This window comes from Phascolarctos cinereus, unplaced genomic scaffold, assembly GCF_003287225.1.
Source record: "Phascolarctos cinereus isolate Bilbo 61053 unplaced genomic scaffold, phaCin_HiC Scaffold_5;HRSCAF=322, whole genome shotgun sequence".
Classification (NCBI taxonomy): domain Eukaryota; kingdom Metazoa; phylum Chordata; class Mammalia; order Diprotodontia; family Phascolarctidae; genus Phascolarctos; species Phascolarctos cinereus.
In genome coordinates, this window is record NW_027555958.1 from 256,046,521 (window position 1) to 256,065,594 (window position 19,074).

Here is a 19,074-nt window from a genome sequence, read left to right on the forward strand (position 1 = left end):
CTTGGTGGCAGCAGAGGATTGAGAGTTCAGCTTCCTGTGTCAGTGGGCATCCTTTACAATGTCTCCTCACTAGTCTGGCCTTTTTTCCGTCTCCCACTACTCTCCTGTTCTTTTAAGTGAGGAATAATCAAAGGGGAATTAAAGGAGAAAAACCTCGTTGTACAGTCGAGTACAGAAGAGTATTCGTGTCTAAGAGCTCCGACAAGACCTTGAATTGATTTTAAGATGACTTTGCTTTCATCCACATTCACTTCACACCACACCACATCATAACACATAGAGGGCTAGGATTTGTCAGGGGTAAAGTGGAAAACAGATTTCAGATTAGAAATTAGACCTTTAAAGGAGAGGACTATTCATGCTTAAAAACAGTGCATGTCCGTGGGAAGGGCATGAGATGCTTCTACGAGTTCAAATATTCAAAGAACAAGTCTTGCACAAATCTGGCTGCCGCATAGAAGGTAAGGTTTGGGGAAAGGAGGCACCACATAGTGAGATCCTTCTAGACCACAGCCCCGAAGACATAGGCCATAAAAAATGGAATAGATGCATGCAGTTTTTTCTCACTTAAGGGTCTTTTACAGCAAACAGGGTTAAAGGGAGGAGAGGAGAGGAAGAAAAGGGTTAGACTGAAGGGGGAGGGGGAAAGAAGAAAAAAAATCTTTGGGCTTTTGCAAACCTTTGAGACTCCAAGAGAATCTAGTATTTACAGTTCTTTTAATGAAATTGTGTGGCTCTTAAAAGAGCCTTTGGATTTTTCAAGTTGAGAATCTCCCAGGGTAACCTACTTGGAGCTGGTGTATTTGGTGACGGCCTTGGTACCCTCGGACACGGCGTGCTTGGCAGCTCCCCGGGCAGCAGTAGGCGCACGGCCGTCTGGATCTCCCGGGACGTGATGGTGGAACGCTTGTTGTAATGCGCCAAGCGGGACGCCTCGCCGGCGATGCGCTCGAAGATGTCGTTGACGAAGGAGTTCATGATGCCCATAGCCTTGGAGGAAATGCCCGTATCGGGGTGGACCTGCTTCAGCACCTTGTACACGTAAATGGAATAACTCTCCTTGCGGTTTCTTTTGCGCTTCTTACCATCCTTCTTCTGTGCCTTGGTCACGGCTTTCTTAGAGCCCTTCTTCGGAGCAGGAGCGGACTTAGCTGGCTCAGGCATCTTGGAGGCAATGCAGTCCAAGCGAATTCGCGATTTCTATTGCAGGGCCCCTTAATACTTATACAGGGCGTATGCAAATAGAGGTACCTACAAGTCACCTTTCTGATTGGAGAATTCTTGGTAAGGTTATCATGACTAAGCGTTGTCCAATGTAAATGACAGATTCCAATCCTGCTTTCCTATTGGTTACATAAATATACGTCGCGTCCAATGACATAGTGATTTGCCGCACTTCCTAAAACTGCGGCAGAATGCCCTAACCCTGGCTTTGCATTAGGAATTTTTTTCCTGCCAAACTTTACTGCTTTCAGTCAGTGCTTTTTGTGTGGATTCGGAAAGCTGGGACAAAAACCTCCAGTTATGGATGCTTGGAAGTGCTGCAGTTTCTAGTACGGCGCATGCGTATGCTGCTCTGTAAAGATTCCGGCTCAGACAGTCTCAGGATCGGGAAGTCGTGATGCTGGAGCTGTTGGAACTGCGTGGCCCGTGAGATGGCAGATAGGAATTCCACCATATAACCGCAGGCTCTCTTTCTTGACTCAACAAGCCGCGGGGCGGTGACCATCGCCCAGAGCGGCAGTTTTGCTACAGCACAAGACCACAAGCCTGCATTTTCACAAGAAGCCAAAAAGCTCTAGTAAGAGCCAGCCACCCACTCTCCAGAATCGTTTTAGACAGAAAAAAGTTAGCAGTACTTTGAGCATCTGCTTTATTCCTTCAATTGAAATTTATTCCTTCATGGAAACCAAACCATTGTCAACTCCGCCCATCATTAACATTTATTTTTTAAATTAAATTAAAGAATCCAGTGACATAGAATTGAGTAGTTTTGAGCATATTCACAGGCATGTGATGCGTTTTTTCTTGGGGTAGAAATGGTGAAATTCTTTGGGAAAGCCATTTTTTCCATGAAGTGGATACAAAACATATTCTAGGAACGGTGCATTCACATGCAAAAATTGCTTTCAAAGCTATGTTAATGTTTACGGTGAGATCAGAGAAAATAAAATTACCAATACGAAGTTTTCTGGGAAAAGCAGTGTGTCAAGTGGAAAGGGCACTGTATTAGAAGCCATGAGAAGCTGGTTCTTGTATTGCCTGTATTTGTGACGTGAAATCTTTTTGTTTCTTGAGCTATGAAATGAAGAATTGGGTTATATTAGATTCATTCTGGATCCAATATCTTTTTCTATGACTTGGTCATAGGGATAGTCTAGAAAAAGACTGGAAAAGAAACAGAAGTGGTTGAGGGAGTTTTGCTAAAACTTGGAGAAAGACAAATACAGAACCAGGGTCAGCTGGCAAAACTGCTGAGCATCAACCATTTCTCATTGGCCCAATAGGCTTTTTCATATACCAAACAAAAGAGAAACTGTTCTTATTTTCAAGAAAAGATTCAATTTTTATTACAGTAAACAGGGAAAATGTCAGTGGCCAGGAACAGTGTAAGTCAAGATTGGAAGAATATGGGAACAAAGGGCATCAGAACAAATTTGGAGTCAGATAACATGAATTTGAATCTTGGCTCTACTACATAACAGCTTGAGTTTTCCTGGCTAGCTTAAAAAATGTAATCGCTTTTTTCCAGTGTAGACCTAGGACTTTTTCTCACTCCTATCTCCCATTTTTGAGGCCTCCAAATGGCAAAATTGCCTTATAGTTAAGTGAACCAAAGGACCAAGTCCAACTCCAGTCTAGGCAGAGAATCAGCGACTGCCTTAAAATGGATGGGGAGAAGATTTTTATTTTCACTTAGGCTTTTGCCCAAAAGTAGCTGTCTGTTTTTTCTGGGATTCAAGCTAACCATAGCTTGCATAGGGGCCACTATCAAGAGGGGTTACCCACTGAGGGACTTCTTCACAATGTCCTGCTGCAAGAAGGGCTACCCACAGTTCAGTCTCCAAAATATTTGAAAAGGTTAGAGAAAGTTTATTCTCAGGCTCTCCTCTGGGGTTCCAGACCTCACTGTCACTCAAATGTGACTTTGTATACACTCTAACAATAACCCAGGCCCACAATCTAGAGAAAAAGAATCTCTACTTATTTTGTCAGGGAGGAAAGAAAAAGCCAAGGAACAGGAGATTAAGGGTAAGCCCTTAGACCCAGTTGAGTTATTGACTTGAAAATGAGGAGGTCCTCCTATTTAGATACCAGGTTTACATACCCAGACCTTGCTTTCTACTATTCCTAAGATAAGTCTTGGGAAGTAGCTGTTGGGATGCTATACTGAGTCTTGGTCATATAACCTAGGAGGCATGAAAAATTTTCAAATTACCAAAGGTCTATCCTATTTCCAATTTGATTCCTCATGGACAATTTTGAAGTGAAAATGATGCTAACCATCCCTTTGAAATGAGAGAGAAAAATGGTCACCACAGGAGGCTACCTGAGTAAAATCTTACCTTATGTGTTCTCTAGCTGTTCTGGGTTATGGTAAACTCTGTCACTTTTCTGGAGAGTCCCAGTCATCCCACTTCTTTTTTTTTTAAATTTTAATTGTTTTTTGATTTTGGGGGGGGGCTAGGCAAGGGGTTAAGTGACTTGCCCAGGGTCATACAGCTAGTAAGTATTATGTGTCTGATGTTGGATTTGAACTCAGGTCCTCCTGAATCCAGTGTTGGCGCGCTATCCACTGCACCACCTAGCTGCCCCCTTAACTGCCCCTATCCTACTTCTGACACAAAAATATTCAGGAACTTCCCAGCCTGGTTTCCTGGAGTACTCAAGAAGAATCTCAAAAACCAACCAAGATCCAAATAATTGGGGGCCATATAATTTAGTAACTAAACTGAAAAGAAGATTTATTAGCATATTAAGGAAGACTGTTCACTGAATTACAGCTTCCCCTTCTGAGGGTACAGATTTTTTAAAAAATAACTTTTCAGGTGTGTGCAGCCAATCAATGGCATTCTGTGGCAATTTATAATGTATAAGCAATATTTTTCACAGGAAAGGGAGAGATAAGAAGATAGGAGGGAAGAAGGGTGAAATCAGCCAAGGGAAGGATTTTGGGGGGGTGCTCCACATTTGATATATGGGTGACTGTCATCAGAATTAGAAAACATCCCTTGTTCAAGGAGGGAAAGGAGAATAAATGACCAAATACTTTTATGATTGATAAAGAAGTTCACTTGGTCACTGTCGACAGCAGCATTGAAATAATCATTTAGACAAAACTGCTGATGTCTCTTATCCAAGGATTTCAAAATATTTCTACAGAGGCTGTAGTACTGGGACCTCTCTCTGTCATATATCCAGGCATGTGATTTGGTTTAAATTAACTTTAGTCCTGGGAAGCTGAGTAAACTCCTGTCGTGGTACTTTGGGAGAAAATTGCTTATAGTTTAGGTTATGATTCATGTCTAGGATTTCCCCAGAAAAAGAGTAGGAAAGTACTCAATATACAATGTGAATTAGGTATGGTACAGGTATTATATTCCTACACACATACTCACTACTACTGTCTTACTGTTAAGCTTACTGACAGAAGTTCATTAGTTATAGTTTTAGGAGTAAGTAACTGCAGGTACCTTTAACCTAAAGGTAGAAGATGCCCTCTGGTAGAGCCAGCTCTTGAGTGTAAGTTAAGGGAGTTGCCTCAGCACTCAGATACACATATTTTACACTATGTTCACGTTGAACTTCCCTTACACCTAAGTAGAATATAAATTCCTGGAGAGCAGGGACTATTTTCCTTCTATATCTAAATCTAATACTTTCCCCATTATTTGTCATCTTCCAACTAGACTATGAGCTCCATGAGGGCTGGTCCTATACAACCTAAATTGTCTATCTGTCTTAGCTTCTAGCATAGATCTCTGAACATAGAATGCTCAATATATATTGAATGAAAGAATCATATTCTATTGCCACTATCTAACTTCTTATCCTCATTTTAGAATTTTAACAATATTTTGAAACCCTTGACCAAATTAATTTTTTTCATAACACAATGGATCTTATTTCAGTCACACAGTGGCATTTGCTATAATTGAGCACTTAAATATTTATTGAACGAATTACTACATTTTCTGTTGCCACTACTCCCTTTCTTGTTTGGGTAGAATTTTTAGTATTTTGAAACCCTTGACCAAATTAATTGTTACATACCACATCCATTGTCAAGAAGGGTTCCATCACCAGCCTGAATTAAATTTTTAAAGAACTGATTGAGTTGATCTCCTTGCTGTCCAAGGAACTCTCAAAAGTTTTCTCCAGCACCGCTATTCAAAAACATCGATTCTGTAGAGCCCAACTTTCCCTATAGTCCAATTCTTACAGCCATACATTGCCACTAAAAAAACCACAGCTTTGGCTATATTGACCTTTGTCAGCAAGGTGATTTCTCTGCTTTTTAGTATGCTTTCCAGATTTGCCATAGTTTTCCTTACAAGGAGCAAGTGTCTTTTAATTTCATGGCTTCAGTCACTGTCTGCAGTGATCTTTGAGCCCATGAATAGAAAATCTGATACTGCTTTCATTTCTTCTCCCTCTATTTGCTAGCAACTGCTGGGACCAGTTGCCAAGATCTTAGTTTTTTTGATGTTAAACTTTCTGGCCAGTTTTTACACTCTCCTCTTTCATCCTCATCCAGAGGCTTCTTAATTCCTCTTCAGTTTCTGCCATCAGAGTGGTATCATCTTGCATATCTGAGATTGTTGATATTTCTCCTGGCAAACTCAATTCTGGCTTTTCATTCATCCAGCATGTCATTTTGGATGATGTAATCTGCATATAAGTTAAATAAATGTTATAATATGTAGCCTTGTATTCCTTTTCCATTCTTAAATCAATCACTTGTTCTGTTACAGGATGGGTCATCTGGAATGAATTCACAGACTCAAGAATTCTTTAAGTCAAAGTGGCAAAGATTTATTGTCACGCTTTTCAGCAGACAAGGATTCTTAAGAAACCTGCAAGAGACTGAGGATGGAGCTAGGATTTTTATGGAAAAGGGCATGGGAAAGGAATACCAGGGACACTGATGAGGTAATCTAAAGGTCCAGGTGTCTTTGGGAGCTATAGGTGAGAAAGTATAGGGAGTATTCCAGACAGGGAGGAGATGAGAGAGATATGGATCTTTGGAGTCTGGCAGGAAGAAGAGTCCTTGGGCTGGCCAAGGACAAAACTCCTTGGGCTGGACAAGGCACCCCTCTCCCTCTGTCTTGATAAGAGAATGCTCTGCAACAAGGGAAAGCCTTCTTACAAGACAGGAACTCACTAAGGAATTGGGAGGCTTCCAGGGACATGATCTGAGGGCTGGGGCCTGAGCAGCGCAGTACTCTCTCACCCCGCTTTGTGTAGCTGCACCAGGAAGAGAGATAAGGGTCATGCTGAGGCCTATGCATGAGTAATTGCTAGGCAGTGTCCTTGGACTAGGGAGTAGTTATTGGAGACTGTTTCTGAGACTAGGGAGAAATTGGGGTCCACGTATAAGCACAAGCACCCAAACACCCCATTAGTTCCATGTTGGGTTCTAAATAGGGGTTATAACCCCCAAATTTGTGGTTCCTATTGTAGTTGGATTATTATTGTCCAGATAGAGCTACCTTCTGCAAATAATTATGTGCATGGTCTCATTTTCCAGGCTTGAACAAATATTGGGTGCCATTGAGGCAGACAAAAGATTGCCTATCTTCCTGCATTCTCTCTGAAGAGCTCATTCAATAAACCCTTAAGTTATTTCTACTTATTTTGAGACTTTTTTTCTATGTTCACTGAAATCCTGAATGTAAGCAGACAGGAATGGGAAGAAACCAGGAAGAAAGCATCTAAGCCTAAAAAGAACAGGGGAAGGTCGTGAATAGGGCCCAACTACAGGGAGATCAAATTAAATTCGGACTGAGAAATTTGGATTCGTTCTTGAAGGAGATGGTTTTGAATATGTCAGTGCCCCAGTACCTACCCCTACTTCAAGGTGGGAAGCTGGAGCTGTAGCGGAAGAGAACTGATCCCGAATCAGAAGATCTGATTTTGAATTCCTTAGATCCAATGTTGAGTTAATTGCTTCATCTTCCTGATTTCATTTCATTGGCAAAGCAACGGTTTCCTCAAGAGACTGCTATGGGAAAATCATTTTGTACACATTCAAAAATGTGAATTATTATTTTTCGCTTAAGTTACCAGTTTCTCGGAGACAATCTTTGAGGCTGGAGCCCACTTGAGGAACGAAAACAATATTAGTTTCTCAGAACAGTACTACAAAAATAACAGAAAAAGAAAGGCAGGAGTCAGGTTACAGCAGGTTGAAGATTTTTATGTAAATGAAGGCTTAGCTTATCTAATCTCTGATTGGGTTAAATAGTCACAAGTGGGAAGAGCGCCTGTAATTAAGCAGATTCTTGACCTACTTTCTGATTGGCTACCTCATCGAAAGCTGTTTTTAACCAATCCGAAAGCTTACTTTATCCTACCACAAAATGGTATAATAGGTTCTGTTGCCTGACGTTAGGTAGTTGCTTTTTGTTCTCGTCGAAAGCTCGTTTTAGTCGCCATGTCTGGAAGAGGAAAGCAGGGAGGTAAAGCTCGCGCTAAAGCTAAAACGAGGTCTTCTCGGGCTGGTCTTCAGTTTCCTGTCGGTCGTGTCCACCGTCTGCTCCGCAAGGGCAACTATGCCGAGCGCGTTGGGGCCGGTGCTCCCGTGTATCTTGCTGCTGTGCTCGAGTACCTGACTGCTGAGATCTTGGAGCTGGCGGGCAACGCAGCTAGAGATAACAAGAAGACTCGTATCATTCCTCGTCATCTTCAGCTTGCTATCCGCAACGATGAGGAACTTAATAAGCTGCTGGGCAAGGTTACTATCGCTCAAGGCGGCGTCCTGCCAAACATCCAGGCTGTTCTGCTGCCCAAGAAGACCGAGAGTCACCACAAAGCTAAGGGCAAATAGAGTGTCTTTAGCCGCGCTTTAGGATATACTCTTCGCCTTCCTTACTTAAACCAAAGGCTCTTTTCAGAGCCACGCATCTCTTCAAAACGAGAGCTGATGGCATATGTTGTGAAAGTAATTGGGTCTTTAATGTCCAAATAAGGCGTCTTAGGCAGATTAATCCTGAGGGTGCCAAAGTAAGCGAGTACTCATTCTGGATACGTTATTATAGGCCCCCAAAACCACCCACCAGACAGCCACCATGCCCCGCCATTAGGTCGTTTCAAAAATTCAGTGTATCAAACTACTAACATGTTAAAAACGGTGTTTTTTCAAAGTTGCCTAGCCATATGGGTACACCACTGAAACCCAGAAATCTTATGAGATTAAAAACGGACAATAGCTTTGCAGCTGAAAAAAATTACAGGGAGAGGATTCTTAATACTGGAATTACAAGATTAAAGCGATATAAAGAGAAGTTAAGTAGTTTTAAATTCATCTGTAATCTGCCTATGAGGGTGAATTTAAGAAGGGGGTTGGGGTGGTCTGGAAAATGAAAAGGCGCGGGAGAGAAATGCCCAAACTAACCAATCGTGTTTTAGCGCGGTCTTTTCAAATCTCAAAGTATTCTAGTCTTTAAGGTGACGGTAGCAATTTTGGAGAAGCATACACAGTACTAGAAAAAAAAAGGTATATATTCAGGACAAAGCTGTCGGCCCTGTGAATAAAGGGGTCAGGATCGGAAAGAAGTTAGCTGTTTGAAAGAACACTGCAAAATTGAGGAAGGGGGAGGGGCGTGATGGATAGTCACCCAATCAAATTACCCAGAATACCTGTACTGGAATTATCAACCAATCCTGAGTCACAGTTCAGATTTGTGTGTTGTTCAGTCCAATCAGAACCAGCTTTACTCTATAAATAAGGTGACTGTCGCCAAAATTTCCATTTTCTGTTTTCTGCTCTCTGGTCGAGATGGCTCGTACTAAGCAGACTGCTCGTAAGTCTACCGGTGGCAAGGCGCCCCGTAAGCAGCTCGCTACGAAGGCTGCTCGAAAGAGCGCGCCGGCTACTGGCGGCGTGAAGAAGCCTCACCGCTACCGGCCCGGCACCGTGGCCCTGCGGGAGATCCGGCGCTACCAGAAGTCGACCGAGCTGCTGATCCGCAAGCTGCCCTTCCAGCGGCTGGTGCGCGAGATCGCGCAGGACTTCAAGACCGACCTGCGCTTCCAGAGCTCGGCCGTGATGGCCTTGCAGGAGGCCAGCGAAGCCTATCTGGTCGGGTTGTTTGAGGACACGAACCTGTGCGCCATCCACGCCAAACGGGTGACTATCATGCCCAAGGACATCCAGCTGGCTCGCCGCATCCGCGGGGAGAGGGCTTAATTTGTCATCCAGAAATCCCAAATACCCCCAAAGGCTCTTTTCAGAGCCACCCATTTTTTCACTATAAGTAGTTGTGACCTCTTGAAATTTGGGGAGGGCCTGTAGGAGATAATGATGGATGCTTAAGCTTTTTTTCAAAGTAAGGTTTAAGTTCAATGCTGCTAAGAGAGGTAAGTGAGGTATTTTCCCCTACTAAACACATATCTAATCTTTTTCCTATCAATCTTACTCTATTGGGAAGCAAAGTAAGGTAAATTTCTAGTATAGGGAGGTGGGAAGAGGGGGAAGCTCAAGCGACTTGGGCACAATGAGGGAGTGAGTTGTGGGAAAGAAAGTCTACTCCAACTGAGTGGTGTAGTGAAAGTTCTAAATTCTATTAAAACCTGTTTTGATTTTTCTCAGTTGTAAAATGGGGGTGACCATTTACTTCTCAGGGTTGTTTGGAGTATCAAATGAGGTAACTAAATCTATTGGCACACAGTAGGAGCTATTACTGTTAGTCTGCAAAGGCAGAGATAGATGAAATGCGTGTGAGAAGGCCAGCAAAATCCTATTATTTTTGGGACCACAGTTACGTAGTCCCTCTATAAGTCTATAAAGGAAGGTAAGCTCCAACTAGATTGTGAATTTAAATGTCAAAGAAGTCTCCATTTGATCCTAGTAATAATAGGAAGCATTTGGAGTTTCTTGAGTAGGGGAGTGACATGGAAGGAATATACCCTTTTTAGCTTTGTGGAGCATGTACTGGAGAGGGGACCCTGGGGGCTTGGAGTTTAATAGTGGGCTATTGAAGGGGGCCACTCAAGATTTTAAAAGCTTTGTTGCCTACTCCACTGAGGCATGGTACAATTTATCATCTCTTTAACCATTTAACCTTGTCCATTCATTACACATACTAGGCTTACCATTGTGAACCAGAACTGGTTTTATTTCAGTAACCTCTTTGATTAGCTATGTTGTCTTTCCTAAATGACTCCAGTTCTGTTGGGGTCTGAGAGGTTGAGACCTCTCATCAAAGACTGAGTACAGGACTGGGTCGTCTGGAATGAATTCACAGACCAAGCATTCTTTATGTCAAGGTGGCGAAAAGTTTATTGTTACACTTTTCAGCGAGCAAGGATTCTTAAGGAACCTTCGAGAGACTGAGGATGGAGCTAGCGTTTATATGGAAAAGGGGATGGGAAAAGAATGCCAGGGATACTAATTAGGTAATCTAAAAGGTCCAGGTGCCTTTGGGAGGGAAAGTGTAGGGAGTATACCAGACAGGGAGAGAGATGTCAGAGGCATGGATCTTGGGAATGTGGCAGAAAGAAGAGTCCTTGGGCCAGCCAGGGACAAAACTCCTTGGGCCAGACAAGACACCTTTCTCTCTGTCTTCATTAGAGAATGCACTGCAAGAAGGGAAAGTTTTCTCACAAGACAGGAGCTTACTAAGGAACTGGGAGACTTCCAGAGACATGATTTTAGGGCTGGGGCCTGAGCAGCCCAGCACTCTCTCACCCAGCTTTGTGTAGCTGCACCAGGGAAAGAGATAAGGGTCTTGCTGGGGCTCACTCATGAGTGGGCACAGTGTCCTCGGGCTGGAGAGAAATTGTCAGAGACAGTGTTTCTGAGACTAGGGAGAAATTGGGATCCAAGTACAAGCACAAGCACTCAAGCACCCTATCAGTTCCTTAGGTCCCAGTTTTCTCCTTTGTAAAACAAGGAAATTGGGCTTAGATGATCTGTGAAGTCTCTTCTAACTAAAAATTCTGTAGTTGCCATTTTTTTTTTCTGTTTTAGAGGGTGTGTGTACGTGTGTGATTCTGAACTTGAAAACACAGATATATACAAGGAAGAACAGAAAGAGGACAGAATGTGACAATCAGGAATCTCCACTATGCATAGCTTGTGTCTTTTTAAAAGTATATAAACTTAATACAATTTAAGGCCTATCTTGTTGACATCTTACTCTTAAGTGAATTCTTTTAAAAACATCTCCAATACTGTTTTCTTTCATTCTGTGTTTGGCATTACTATCATTAGCTGGATTATCTGGCCCCCTTCCCTAGTTTGTAGTAAGTTAGCAGAGTCAAGCAAAAACAAATCCACATATGGGCCATGTTAGAAAGTGTTTCTCATAATTTGCATCACCAGACTATCATCTTTGTCAGAAAGTAGGAAGCCTATTCAGCATTGGTCCTCTGAAACTGTAATTGGTTACTGCATTGATTAAAGTTCTTAAAGTTTTTTTTAAACTGTCATAATCATTGTAAACATTGTTCTTGTTCTGTTCACTTTATTCTGCTTTTTTTTTTCTTCATAGCAGTCTCCCTAGGATTCTCTGAACACATTTCTTTTGTTATTTCTTATGGCACAATAATATTCTATTCTGTTCTTATACTATAATTCTTTGCCATTACAAAAAAAAAACCCACTACAAATGCTCATGGGTTCTTTCTGTCAATTATATCTTTGGGGCCTAGTAATGTTAATACTGGGTCAAAGGGTATGCATAATATAGTGAGTTTTTTGTTATAGTGCCAAATTGCTTTCCATAACGACTGGATGAATTCACAGTGCAATAATATTTCTACACTCCTGTGTTTTCTCCAATAATCATCATTTTCTTTTTTGGTCATCTTTGCCAATATTGCTGAGAGATGAAACCTCAAGTTCATTTATTTTGCATTCCTCTGTCTCTCTCTTAAATATAGGCTATATTTCAAATGGTTGTTGATACTGTACATTTTTCTTTTGAAAACTGATTCTATATATCATTTGCCCCTTTATCTATTAGGGAATAGTTCTTATAAGAGGGGGTCCCAAAAGTCTCAGCACCATTTTACATTATTAAAGGTTAAAGCTGATTCAAATACACAATGTCCCAGAAGTCTTAGTGCAGAGTTAAGCTTTATTAAGGTATAGCATTTGAATCATTTATACATAGATATTGATAGCAAAACTTTACTATTTTCAGAAAAAATTGTTGAAAATATTTTGCCCCAGTTTGCATTCTAAATTTAACTGTACTTCTGAGTTGTTTCTTATGTCATCTTCTATGTATCCATTTGGAGTTTATTGTGATATGTTGGCATAAATTGATTTTCTGCTAGACCACCTTCCACTTTTTGCATAAGTTTTTGTTGAAATAGTGAGTCTATAGACAAGTGACTGGGGATTCTGGGTTTATCAACACTATGCCACTAAGTTTGCTTCTGTATCTTCTGGGCCTAATCTGTCTCTCTAATCATTTTTTTTTCCATTTTGAATGAGTACCAAATTATTTTGATGATTATTGCTTTATAATAAAGTTTGAATTCTGGTATTATTAGGCTCCCTTCCTTAGTACTTGTTTACATTATTTCCCTTGTAATTTTTGATTTTTGTTTGTCCACATGAATTTTGTCATTATTTTTGCAAGCTCTATAAAGTAACTTTATTTTTATTTTAATTGGTATAACATGGAGGAAGTAAATTAATTTAAGTAGTATTATAGCTTTTGTTACATTGGCATACTCAATTGTGAATAGCTAGTACTCTCCAATTATATAGTTTTGTCTGCTTTTCTGTAAATAGTGTTTTATATTTGCATTCATATACAGTAATTCCTGTGTCTTTGTAGGTATACTCCCATATATTTATAATTCTGTATTTTAAATGGAAGTTCTCTTATCTCCTTCTCGTGAGTTTTTTTTTTGTAATATAGAAAAAGGCTCACAATTTGTAGGGACTTATTTTGTAGCCTGCTATTTTGCTACAGTTATTGTTTCGGTTAATTTTTAGTTGAATCTCTAGGTTTCTCTAAGTAGACCATCACCATATATCATCTGCAAAAATTGGCAATTTTGTTTCTTCTTTGCATACCCTTGTTCCTCCAATTTCTTTTTTTCTTGTCATTGCTAAAAATAGCATGCCTGGCACTATATTAAATAATAGTGGTGATAATGGATATTCTTGCTTTACCCCCAATTTATTATAAAGACCTCTCATTGTTTCTCAATTACACAAAATTCTAGCTCTTGGTTTTATAGAGATAGTATTTACCACATTAAGGAAAGGTCCATTTATGCCTATGTTTTTTTTTTTAACATTTAAACATGTTATATTCATCTGAGAAATAGTTCAGTCCCTCATCACCTCTCACATAGACTACTGCAATGGCTTTTCATCTGGTCTCCCCTGCCCTAAGTCTCTTCCCATTCCAATCCATCCTCCTTTTAGATAATAAGGTGATTTTAAAAAAATGTTGTCTGATAATGTCAATGAACTCCACTGGTACCCTATTACTTCCAGGATCAAATATGCAGTATGCTGGTTTACATTTAAAGTTCTTCAAAACTTCACACACTCTTTGATCCAGTATCATTGCCCTACCTGCACTTCCTCTAACATCATACTCCTTCGTATACTGTCTCCATACCTTTAAACCAGCTGTCCTGTATGCCGAAATGCTCTTCCTTCTTACCTCTAACTCATAGTTTCCATGGATTCCTTCAAGACTCAGCTCAGTTTCCACTTCTGTAGGAGGTCTTCTCTGGTCTTTCCAATTGCTAACAATTTCTCTGCATGATAGGTTCTGCTTCAGTTATTCATTTTAACTATGTGAATCTTTCTGTTTCAAGTGTATTTATTGTAAAAAAAAATATTGTTGTATCCTATTTTCTTTTCAGGCAATTGGGATTAAGTGACTTGCCCAGGGACACACAGCTTATGTCAAGCATTTGGTCTGAGACTGAATTTGAACTTTTGTCCTCCTGACTTCAGGGCTGATGCTCTATCCACTGTGCCACCTAGCTGCCCCTGTATCCTATTTTCTAATATATTCTGCTTTTACTTCTCATTTAAGGGTGAGTTCTTCCCATTTACATTCTTGGTTATGATTGTTAATTATATTTTCTCTCTATGATATCCTACTCTACTTTTCCCCTCTCTTTACTCTGCTTTCCTTTTTTTTTTTTAACAAAGAAGATGGTGGTGAAAAATAAGAAATGTGATCAATGCTAATGATCTATAATTAGAACTTCCATTCCACTGAACCTCCACTGTACTTGAATCCCTGGGTCTTCCCTTTTCAATTTCATTTGAATCCTTGTAACTATTCTCTTCCTGACTCTAACCTGCCTCTTAAACTTATCTCTCTTGTTGCCAAACAAGAGACTTTATTGATGTTTTAGAATAATATGTTTAGATAAAACTGTGCTGTTCTTTCAGAGGATCATATATTTAAGTAGTACAGACAGAATTTGGACTCTGCCTTCTATTGCTCTTTTGTCTATAGTACACCTATTTTAATCTATCATCTTCCCATCCCCCACTCCCTACATTAAACTTTATTCTTCTGAATTACCCCTCCTATATGCCAAAGTCAATGCCCTTTTCTACCTCTGTCTTGATTTTCCTTTACCTATCTAAATCATTAAGCATTGCTGGTAATCTTTCTTTCTTAAAACTCTCTCCTCCATGGTTTCCATGACACTATACTGTCCTGGTTCTTATTGTATTTTTATGATTACCTCATCTCTTAATAACTTAATTTCTGTCTTCTCTCTAAATATTAATATACCCCAAGGCTTAGCCTCAAACTCCTCATACTTCAACACTGTTCATTACAATTAACTTATTTAATAATAGCTCACATCTATATAAAGTTTTAAATTTTGGAAAGCACTTATCTTACAATGATCCTGTGATGAAGTGAACTCTTGGTGTGAAAATAGCCTCCACTGGGAGGCTGATTAGTAGCATTTGTGATTTATAATCTTAGATGTGTGGCAACTAATGCCCCTTTGGCTCTCTCCCTGCCTTTGGGTTATGTAACCCCATGCTGTTTTCCCTAAGCCTTTAGAAAGACCTTATTCCACTATATTGTCTATCTACCTACCTGATCCATCTATCTATCTATCTATCCACCTATCTATCTAATAAGTTCACATTAATCATCAGCTTTCTTCTTTGTTACCAGTAAAACCCAACAGGAAGAGCTAGAAAGAAATTACATTCAAAATAACCATAGAAGCTATAAAATATTTGGGAATGTGCCTACTGACATACATGCAGGAACTATATGCATCCAAATATAAAATGCTCTTTACAGAAACAAAAACAGATCGATAATTGGGGAAATATTAATTGCTCATAGGTAGGGTGAACAAATATGATATTACCAAAACTACAATAATTTAATTATTCAATACTGTACCAGTCAAACTATCAAGGGAATATTTTATAGCTAGGGAAAACAAATTAAGTTCATGTGGAGGGGCACAGAGTCAAGAATATCAAGAGTAATAATGAAAAAAAGGGGGGAAGGAATAATGGAAAAAAGGGGGGTCTGTCAGTAACAGATCTCAAATTGAACTACAAAGGAGAAATAAATGTAATGATCTGTAGCTAATTTTTAAAAAATGATCAGTGGAATAGATTAGATACACAATGTATAGAAGCAAACAAAGTTGCAAGGTCTTCCATAAGTTTAAAGATCCTAAGCTACAGTGCCTGGGCCCTAAGCCTGGAGGGGGTTTTGAACTTGGAACTGTGACAGTGCTCCATAGGAACCGAACTAAACTTACCCAGAGACTGAGGTAGTATAAGGGAGGAGATTTCTGTCTCCCAAGTGTTGGGGGAGTAAGTTTGTATATTTGTGCTTATACCTTTTCTAGTACATATTTCTTTGTAAAATCTAATTTCATTATTAGTGACTAAATGGAACTGGGTGCAGGGGATCACCCTTACAATTGGAAGAACATCATCAGTGGGGGTTGGAGCAATTGGATGAAAACCTAGACTGTTCCAAACCCTGTTAAAGGTACCAGAGAACTTTGGGGGAAGGGATGAAATATAACCAAGGCAGTTAGTGCTACATAAGGACTTGATTCAAATGCATAAGACTAAGAACCATTCTCTAATAGATAATTGGTCAAAAGGATATGGACAGGCAGTTTTTCACAGGGAAAAAAATGTTATCAATAACCATACAAAAATTCTCTAAATCATTAATAATTAAAGAAATGAAAATAAAAGAAATCCTGAGGTTTTACCTCATACCCATCAGATAGGCAAAGATGACCAAAAAAAAAAAAAAAAGGAAAATGACAAATGTTAGAGGGCATATGAGAAAATAGATGCATTGATGCACTGATGGAGCTGTTAATTGGTCTAGGCATTCTGGATAGCAATTTGAACTATGCCCCCAAAGTTACCAAACTGTACTTGCCCTTTGGGCCTAACCATCCAAGGTATAGAAAGAAGAAGAGAAAAACTTCATGAACTAAAATATATGTGGCAGCTCTTTTCATACTAATCAAAAATTGGAAATGAAGGGAGTGACATATCTTCTTATTAGGGAATGGCTGAACAAATTGTGGCATATAAATGGAATGCTATTGTACCATGAGAAATGACAAAATGTATGATTTTAGAGGAAGATGGGGAAGACCTCTCTCTATGTGCTGGTACAAAGTGAAAAGAATTTGAAGAATAATTTTTCCAAATGACAGCAACATTATAGAGAAAAACACTTTGAAACACTTTAGAACTCTGATCAATACAATTATAAACCATGAGTGTAGAAGAGTGAAGATGCCACTCACTTCCTGCCAGAGAGGAGTTTAACTTAAAATGGAGAGAGAGAGAGAGAGAGAGAGAGAGAGAGAGAGAGAGAGAGAGAGAGAGAGAGAGAGAGAGAATTTTCAGGCACTTTCAATGAGGGAATATGTTTTACCAGACTGCATGTTTATGATGAAGGTTGCGCGCGTGTGTGTGTGTGTGTGTGTGTGTGTGTGTGTGTGTGTGTGTGTCTTTTCGTGTTCAGTGGGAGGGACAGATTATAAATAAATAAGTTAATTTATTAAAAAATTTGCTAAAGAAGAAGAAGGATTGATGATGGCACAAGAAATTTAGTTCACATAAAAAAAAGACCGAAACAAACAAACCAACCAACCAACCAACCCTAGGCTCTTTCCCTCCTTCCCAAAGCCTTTTCAGTTTTCTTTCTCTTTTCTGATAGATTTTGAGTGAGGATGACTATTTGCTGTGAAGTACTCCTCCACCCAGCCACTTTGTCCCTGAGTTCAAGGTGCCTCTGTTTCTATTGTGTTTCTTCTTTTCTAATCTTAGGTGAATAAGTATGCTGAGATAGGAGCACACTTGTGACCAAGCAGTCTATCAAAGCTCTCTGGTTCCACAGGGCCTCTGGCAGCAGCATCTGAGTCTAGTGAAGAGCTCAGATGATCAAGGAAAGGATTCATTCATCAGCTATGGTACAACCAAAAGTGAACTTGGTGGCCACTCCAAGAAGGGAGAAAAGGATTCTCAATCAGGAAACATCTATCAACCACATATCTTCCCTATATATGTGTTTTGTTCTTCAGGTTTGAACCCATTCTGCTCAGGGACAGAATATTTATAGAGGGGAGAATGTTCTCCTAGCTTAAGGGATTTGTTTTATAATTATTTCCTTGCTATGCCTCAGTGGATTTCCCTTTATAAGAGTGAATTGATGACAACTAGTTGACTGGTATTGGGGAGATGATAACTGATTCCTTGATATTGGGAAACATACCCTTGTGAGCATTAGATTCCTGTACTCCTTAGGATTAGCTCTAGAAATCTCGGGGAGAAACCCTCTGGGGACTCAACCTGCTAATGTGAATGGAGGTTGGGAGAGTGATCACAGAGGAGGTACTATATATAGATTTTGTACCCTTCTCCAATTGCATGTCTTCTTGTCCCAGAGTGAACTCCTAAAGGACAGCTTTACTATGCTCTCTCTGTCCTAGAGGATTGAAGCAGTAAATCTCATGTCTGACATGTTCTCCTTCCCTCTGTGGGAATTTCTGGGATTCACAGGTTTCCAGGGAGATAGAAAGTCAATACAGCAACATTGGCTCTGAGAGTTACCTTACAGGGCTGAGAAGTAAAGTAAATTTTTTATGTCCTACAGTTGATTAAATATGTGCTAAGTTTTGAACTTAGGTCTCCTAACTCAAGGTGCAGCACTCTTTTGACTAAGGCAACTTTCCTTTTCTTTAGTACTGTACTTAATTGTCTGTATTACTTCCTTAACCGTGTTTGCTATTTATCTTTTTGTATCCTGTGTTCTGAACTAGATTTTTGTGCTATTTGAAGTTAGCTTTTTTATGCCTCATTGAATTCCCCAGGCTGAGCACAGAGAAGGTATTCAGTTTGTTATTATTTCCCTTCAATGTTATTATATGCATTACTGTCTGCTTTGGAAATGAGCAAAATCTTCATAGTGACATTAAATCTCATTTTAAAAAGTACCATCCTCAGTTAAGAATATTAGAATTCTGTGAGTAGAGAACCTTGTTATGACTTCTGTGACTGGGTTTGCTTGAAAAAGAAAACATAGTTCTTGTTCTTATTTTTTTCCCCCATAATCTAGTTTAGAAGACAGGAAGATACATGTGTGCTTCAAGGCCCAAGGGGGCCTGCTCCAACAAAAGATCCAATTCTGGGTTCTCACAACATAGATTCATCATAGGGGAGCCAGACCCCAAAGGGAGAGTGGTCAGGTTTTAGCTCTTCTCTTTCCTACTATGTTCCCATTACAGAATAAATCTCCAGGGAAATCTCTAAAATGAAGCTGAGGTATGGCTCACAGAGTATAAAAGCAAAACACCGGGATTTGAGATTTAAACATGATTAAAATTAAGAAACAG

General features: G+C 39.8%; 2 protein-coding genes and 1 pseudogene across 3 annotated transcripts; 2 read left to right on the forward strand and 1 right to left on the reverse strand.

Annotated features, from left to right (window-relative positions):
• Nucleotides 1–700: 700 nt before the first annotated feature.
• LOC110194445 (histone H2B type 2-E-like) lies at nt 701–1,271 on the reverse strand (annotated as a pseudogene).
• A 6,324-nt stretch (nt 1,272–7,595) lies between these two features.
• On the forward strand, nt 7,596–8,126 carry LOC110194442 (histone H2A type 1). The gene has a single exon (XM_078155714.1). The coding sequence runs from the start codon at nt 7,658–7,660 to the stop codon at nt 8,048–8,050; it is 393 nt and encodes a 130-aa protein (XP_078011840.1). The 5' UTR covers nt 7,596–7,657; the 3' UTR covers nt 8,051–8,126.
• Nucleotides 8,127–8,589: 463 nt separating this feature from the next.
• Nucleotides 8,590–18,675, forward strand: LOC110194443 (histone H3). 2 transcript variants are annotated; one of them, XR_013487135.1, is made up of 3 exons: nt 8,590–9,352; nt 14,065–14,241; nt 17,510–18,675. XR_013487135.1 is itself a non-coding variant. In XM_078155709.1 (1 exon), exon 1 carries the CDS (start codon nt 9,002–9,004, stop codon nt 9,410–9,412), a length of 411 nt encoding a protein of 136 aa, XP_078011835.1. In that variant the 5' UTR covers nt 8,590–9,001; the 3' UTR covers nt 9,413–11,658. The 2 variants fall into 2 exon arrangements, 1 of the variants encoding a protein (XP_078011835.1); XM_078155709.1 differs by lacking the exons at nt 14,065–14,241; nt 17,510–18,675 and having other exon boundaries at nt 8,590–11,658.
• Nucleotides 18,676–19,074: the final 399 nt, after the last annotated feature.

What these genes read in the sequence shown, in the direction of transcription:
- LOC110194443 (XM_078155709.1), top strand. Translation starts at nt 9,002, where the DNA reads ATGGCTCGTACTAAGCAGACTGCTCGTAAGTCTACCGGTGGCAAGGCG.
- LOC110194442 (XM_078155714.1), top strand. Translation starts at nt 7,658, where the DNA reads ATGTCTGGAAGAGGAAAGCAGGGAGGTAAAGCTCGCGCTAAAGCTAAA.